We start from the raw sequence: 6,000 nt of genomic DNA, 5'->3' as shown, positions 1-6,000 counted from the left end.
AAGTGGCCACTTGGCCTACAGAGGCTTCCTAGGCTGGATGGGGGCTGCAGCCTGGCACCTCCTCTCCCATCTTACTGGCCCAGCACCTAGACCCCAAGTAACTCCAGCTGCCAGGCCTCCTCAGGCCAGGCTTTGGGCCTCCCACGGGCTCATGGGGGCAGGGACCGGTTTATCTCACCAGACCTTGTCCCCTCCTCCGCCGGCACTCAGGAAGCTGGGGGCGGGGGTAGGGGAGTCCGGCCAGGCAGGAAGCCTGAGGTCAGCCGGCCACAGCCCAGAGTAGCCGGCACCCAGCACCGGCAACATGTGGGCTCTCCTGATGCTGTGGCCCCTAGCACTGGGGTTCAGCCTGGATGACACTCAGACCCCCATTATCTACGACGACGATGGGGGCAGCACGGAGAGAGGTGATGGTGAGTGACCTCGGGCCCTGCCTTGGGACTGGGAGGGTGCCCAGAGCCGGTGAAGGGGAGACAGGGAACAGGGGTGGGGCTTCTCCAGCCCAGCCCTGAGTCCCCAGGGCTGGGGGTTTCCGTGTCCAGCTCTGTCCCACCAGCCCAGGGGCTCCTGAGAGCTGGGGGCTAGATCTACAGTTTCTCAGGGGCCTCGCCATCCAGCCGGGGAACCAGGTGAGGGGCTAGGGGTTGGGGGGTGACTCCTGGCCTCTCAGCGCTTCTATCCCCTTTCCCTCCGGGCCTCTCTCCCTCAGATAGCACACCGGGGCCCCACCCGCGCAGCTTCCCTGGCCAGCCCTGTGCCAATGACAGCAACACTCTGGAGGTCCCGGGCAGCTCTCGGGCACTGCTGCTAGGCTGGGTGCCCACGAGACTGGTGCCCGCGCTCTACGGGCTGGCCCTGGCAGTGGGGCTGCCCGCCAATGGCCTGGCGCTGTGGGTGCTGGCCACACGGGTGCCACAACTACCGTCCACGGTGCTGCTGATGAACTTGGCAGCGGCTGACCTGCTGCTGGCCCTGGCGCTGCCGCCACGCATCACCTACCACCTGCGGGGCCAGCGCTGGCCCTTCGGCGAGGCCGCCTGCCGCCTGGACACGGCCGCGCTCTATGGTCACATGTACGGCTCCGTGCTGCTACTGGCCGCCATCAGCCTGGACCGCTACCTGGCCGTGGTGCACCCGCTGCGGGCCCGCACCCTGCGAGGCCAGCGCCTGGCCATCGGGCTCTGTGTCACAGCCTGGCTGGTGGCAGCCGCCCTGGCGCTGCCCCTGGCGCTGCAGCAGCAGACCTTCCGGCTGTCGCGTTCGGACCACGTGCTCTGCCACGACGTGCTGCCCGTCGGTGCCCAGGCCTCCTACTGGCGGCCCGCCTTCATCTGCCTGGCGGTGCTCGGCTGCTTCCTGCCGCTGCTGGCCATGCTGCTGAGTTACGGGGCCACCCTGCGCACGCTGGCGGCCGGCGGCCGGCGTTACAGCCACGCGCTCAGGCTGACCGCACTGGTGCTGATCTCGGCCGTGGCCCTCTTTGCGCCCAGCAATGTGCTGCTGCTCCTGCACTACTCAAACCCGGACCCCGATGCCTGGGGGGAACTGTACGCCGCCTACCTGCCCAGCCTGGCGCTCAGCACCCTCAACAGCTGTGTAGACCCCTTCATCTACTACTACGTGTCGGCCGAGTTCAGGAGCAAGGTGCAGGAAGTGATGCTTCGCCGGGCGCCTGGTACTGCAACAGCTTCCAGGGAGGGGTGCAGCCCGGCCACCTGCACCCGGTCCTCCTCGTTTGTGTGACAGCCCCTCCACAGGCCGGACAAACAGGAAGGGGGTTGCACTGGGTTGAATAGGGTCCCCTCCCAATTCATGTCCACCGAGAACCTCCAAAAGTGAGCTTATTTGGAAATAAGGTCATTGCAGGTGTAATTAGTTAGGATGAGGTCACACTAGAGTAGGGCGGGCCCAAAATCCGATGTGACTGGTGTCCTTATAAGAAGAGGACACAGAGACACACAGGGAAGCCCATGTGACCACGGAGGCAGAGATGGGGTGATATGGCCACAAGCCAAGGGATGCCACAGACTGCTGGCAGCCACCAGAAGAAGCCAGGAGACCAGCCTGGGACAGACGCTCCCTCAGAGCCCCCAGAAGGAGCCAACCCTGCCCACCTTTATCTCAGACTTATGGTCTCCAGAACTGTCAGAGAATAAATTTCTGTTGTTTTAAGCCACCTGGTACGTGGTACTTGGCTACGGTAGCCCCAGGAAACTAAGGCGAGCGTTAAATGCAGGTTCCCAGGCCCAGCCAGCTCGCCTGTGTCCGTGTCCAAGGTGTGGACAAGGCGAAGCTGATGCTGCCTTGGACCTGCAGCAGGACCCCACCCAGAAGGAGGCTCGGGCGCCCTCCCCGCTTGTGGCCAAGGCGGCTGGGAGCCCTGTTGGCGGTCCTCGTTCCCAGGATGGGCCTTAGTGTTCTGGGGCATCTCCTGAGCACTGGAGACCTCTACTCTGCTCCCCAAAGCCTGGTGCAACCCATCACTGGGAGCCACAGGGCTCAGCCTCCTACTGTCACCCTGGCTGCAAGACGTCACCTCCTCCTGCTTTCCCTTGGTCTGATCCCTCTTCTCAGGTAACTCCCCCATGGACTGGGTGGGTGGAGCAATGCAAGGATTTACAGTGTACACCCAGGGTCAGGGGGCTGCAGCTTTGCAGAACCCACCCCCAGCCAGCTGAAGGCTGCTCTGAATCAAGTCAGGGGGCACCACATGGGGAAAGGCAGCCATAACCCAGACACATACACCCTGCTGTTCCCCACCCCAGAAGGCAACACAGGGCACAGTGTCAGGAGCCACCGAGGCGTCAACTGTGGGAGTACACAAGCCCTCTCCAGAGGCAGAGGGGAATGGGTGCCATTCCTGGGCTCCCCATCAAGTTCAGATGTCTCTGGTCTGGGGAAGAGTGAGCCGGAAGCCCCAGGATGGACACACACACACACAAGCGCGCGCACACACGCTCTCCCACGTAAAAGTGAACCTGGGGCTGTGTGAATAAAGTCAATGAAGAATATCATGTCAATAGCCTGGTGTGATGATGTGCTAGAGTCTTCCAAGGTGTTACCACTGGGGGAGGCTGGGTAAAGGGTAGCCAGGACCTCTCTGTATTGGTCTGATTTCTTACAAGTGCATGGGAATCTATGATTACCCTGGGATGCAAGTGTTCCAAAGCCTCACCCTGCTCTGAAAGGCTGGGCTGTAGATGAAGGAATGGAGGTGAGGGGCCGGAAGGGAGCTGGGCTCCAGCGCTTAGAGCTGCCTCTCAGCCTCTCCTGCCTGCAGGAGGCCCAAGTCTGTCAGGGACTCTATGGAAATGAGTTTTTATTACACCAGCAGCCTCTATGGCAAGTGGCAACAGGGCCTCGGCAAGGGCGCTGTAACCTTGCAGGATGGCAGGGGTCAGGGGCGTGGAAAGTGGCCGGTGCTGCACGACGGGGACCCACAGGCTGGGCAGCCCCCTCAGGGTCTCCATGCTGTCCAGAGATGAGCAGTGTTGGCTGAAATAAATTACCACCGTGGAGGCGGAAGACAGGAGAATGCAGGAGGGGGCACGGAGAGCCGGGAGGCAGGTCTGAGCACACGGCTTCGGTAGGTCCAGAGCTGGGACACCCTCCCAGGCTGCTAGGAGGGGGACAATCTTCCAGGCGGGGCATTGGAAGATCAGGGGTTCAGAGGTCGAGGTCAGGAAGTGGGCAGATAAAGGTGCATCTGTCTGGAGCCCAGGACTTTCTCTGCAGAGAAAGTGGTGCTGTCGAGGCTAAACATTCAGGGACCCCTGGGTTGAGGCAGGGGTGCAGGGACTGTGACAGTTCTGGGACAATTTGGGGTTTGGGTCCGGGGTTTCAGCAGCCCAGGCAGTCATTATGCAGAAAAGCAGCCTGTTTCGTTTCCACGTTGCTGACGCTCCGTCCCTGATTTGGCCAGAGTCATGCCCCCTCAGAAACAGGTCTTTGGCTATGAGTCCTTCCCAGAAATGTCCCTCCTCCGGGGAGCACAACTGTAGGAGTCAGGCTGTGGGCTCTGGCCACCCAGCCCAAGGCTGTAGGGTGGGGTGACTGGTGCTCCAGCTGCAGCTGGCAGGGAGGGGTGCGCCTCCAGCCACCTCGCTGACCATCCTTCCTGCTGAGGTGGGGACTGGGCCCCCAGGAGGCCCACCATTGTCTCTGATGGTCTGTTTATCGGGTTCGTTTGGAAGCAGGGGTCACCCGGGCAGGGTCCAGCAGCCCCCAGACAGTCAAGTCTCCTGTCAGCGACCCTCTTCCGGTGGGGCGAAATCACAGCCAGATCACGTCTTCCTGCTCGGAGCTTTAGGAAGAGAAGCCACTCTGACTGATGGGGAGAGAAGCCGAAAAATGCCTGTGGGCTGCCAGGCCTGGTGGGGGCGGGACTGCGGACCACTCCCTAAACCCGCCTCCAAGTGTCTCGGCCTGGCTGCCTCCGCCCACTGAGACATGAGCGCCCCACCTGGAGCCGGGGTTTGGGGGACATGGTCCAGCAGGGCCCCTCAGGACCCCGCCCATCCCCACCAGGCCACAGTGATGGGATGGGGCCTTCACTTCTGGTAAGAATGAGCGCAGCATGCAAGGGACCACTGATCAAATAGAAGACTTATCTGTGGAACTCAATCAGCTATGAAAAGGGAGGAACTATTGATACAACACCATGGATGGACAGCAAGGGAACTCTGTTGAGTGAGAAAAAGCCAATCTCAAAAGGTTACATACCCCACAATTCTGTTTACAAAGCATCCCTGAAATGGCAAAAGTATAGAGCAGGAGAACAAATGAATGGTTGGGGGGTGGGGGGCGGAAATCGAGGTGGGTGTGGCTATAAACCTGCAGCTAAAGGGATCCTTGAGGTGATGGGCTGTCCTGTATCTTGACTGTGGTCATGATTACACAAATCTACACGTGGGGGGAAATTGCAGACTCAATTGCAAATGAGTGCATGTAAAAGTGGTGAAATAGGAGTAAGACGGGTAGATTGCATTGATGTCAATTTCCTGGTGTTACACTGTAACTTGAGTTCTGGGAGATGTTACCACTGGGGGGAACGGGATGAAGGGCACCTAAGATCTCTCTGTTATTTCTTCCAACTGCGTGCGAACCTATGGTACCTCAAATTTAGAAGTTTAATAAAAATCTTCCCCTGCCAAAGGAAAATAAAAGCAGATCTCTCTCAGAAGACACTGGACAGGGTGGGCAACACTTGGGCGACTTTAAAGCTATACATATGATAATTATTAGCATGAGAGATGGGAGGGGACAACACATGGACAGAGATGGCTTCAAAGTTGCTACATTTTGCTGAAGGTGGTTACAATACTCCCACCAAGTAGACTGTGAAAAATTTAAAGATGAATAGTCTTATCCCCAGAGTTAATGCTAAAACAACAATAACTGAATCAAAATGCAATTCTAAAAGATATTCAAAAGAGGGCATGGAAGGAGAAACACAGGGGGGCAAAACAAAATTAGTGCAACAGTAACCCTAAACCCAGCCCTATCAATAATTATATTATATGCATGTGAACTAAACCCAGTGCCTGGTGCGAGATGACGCACCCCTAAATCTCTGGGACTTTGGTTGGTGCTGGTGGAAAAACTTTCCTACTGGGTTTGCTGAGTGGGGATGTAAACCAGCCTTTGCCACCAGCATGGGGTGGAGAGACCCTTGCCACCCAGGAAGGCAGGGCTCTGAGGCCCGCCAGTGCAGCCAGCCTCCAGGACCTGGCACTTACCTGAGCAGATAGATCAACCTACTGTTTAAACCTCTTGAGTTGAGTTTGTTCAACCCAAAAGATTTGCCTCGTCCAGGAAGTCTGCCCAGCAGCCCCTTCCCAGCCTCACCCCACAGGGCTCTCTGGTCTCCTGACCATTTCCTCCATCATTCCTTTAGGGGAGACAAAGATTCTCTACCTAACCAAACTCCACCCGGGCTCCTCTGAGCTCTTTTTTCACTTCGGTCTCAAATTCTAGGCTTCCACGTTCATCTCAGCACTG

General features: G+C 58.4%; 2 protein-coding genes across 4 annotated transcripts in view; one reads left to right on the top strand and one right to left on the bottom strand.

Moving 5' to 3' along the window:
- Nucleotides 1–261: 261 nt before the first annotated feature.
- F2RL3 (F2R like thrombin or trypsin receptor 3) lies at nt 262–3,014 on the top strand. The gene is made up of 2 exons (XM_032625076.1): nt 262–413; nt 710–3,014. Exons 1-2 carry the CDS (start codon nt 305–307, stop codon nt 1,741–1,743), a joined length of 1,143 nt encoding a protein of 380 aa, XP_032480967.1. The 5' UTR covers nt 262–304; the 3' UTR covers nt 1,744–3,014.
- A 227-nt stretch (nt 3,015–3,241) lies between these two features.
- Nucleotides 3,242–6,000, bottom strand: part of CPAMD8 (C3 and PZP like alpha-2-macroglobulin domain containing 8) — a 98,806-nt gene continuing 96,047 nt past the window's right edge. For 2 of the 3 annotated variants that reach the window (XR_004349427.1, XM_032629015.1), the window contains exon 42: nt 3,242–4,327. Coding sequence is in view for 2 of the 3 variants with exons in the window: in XM_032629015.1 (XP_032484906.1) it covers nt 4,306–4,327 (22 nt within the window). In the remaining variant the exon portion in view is untranslated. The remainder of the gene's footprint in view (nt 4,328–6,000) is intronic. The other variant, XM_032629014.1, reaches the window with a different exon arrangement.

The sequence above is a fragment of the Phocoena sinus genome, chromosome 3, assembly GCF_008692025.1.
Source record: "Phocoena sinus isolate mPhoSin1 chromosome 3, mPhoSin1.pri, whole genome shotgun sequence".
NCBI classification, from domain to species: domain Eukaryota; kingdom Metazoa; phylum Chordata; class Mammalia; order Artiodactyla; family Phocoenidae; genus Phocoena; species Phocoena sinus.
Note: the sequence above shows the minus strand (reverse complement) of the source record. Positions and strands in the feature narration are given on the sequence as shown.

Excerpts from the sequence above, each read along its gene's own strand:
- F2RL3 (XM_032625076.1), top strand. The coding sequence starts at position 305 with ATGTGGGCTCTCCTGATGCTGTGGCCCCTAGCACTGGGGTTCAGCCTG. Across the intron at positions 414-709 it reads CAGCACGGAGAGAGGTGATG|ATAGCACACCGGGGCCCCAC; the intron begins GTGAGTGACCTC and ends TCTCTCCCTCAG.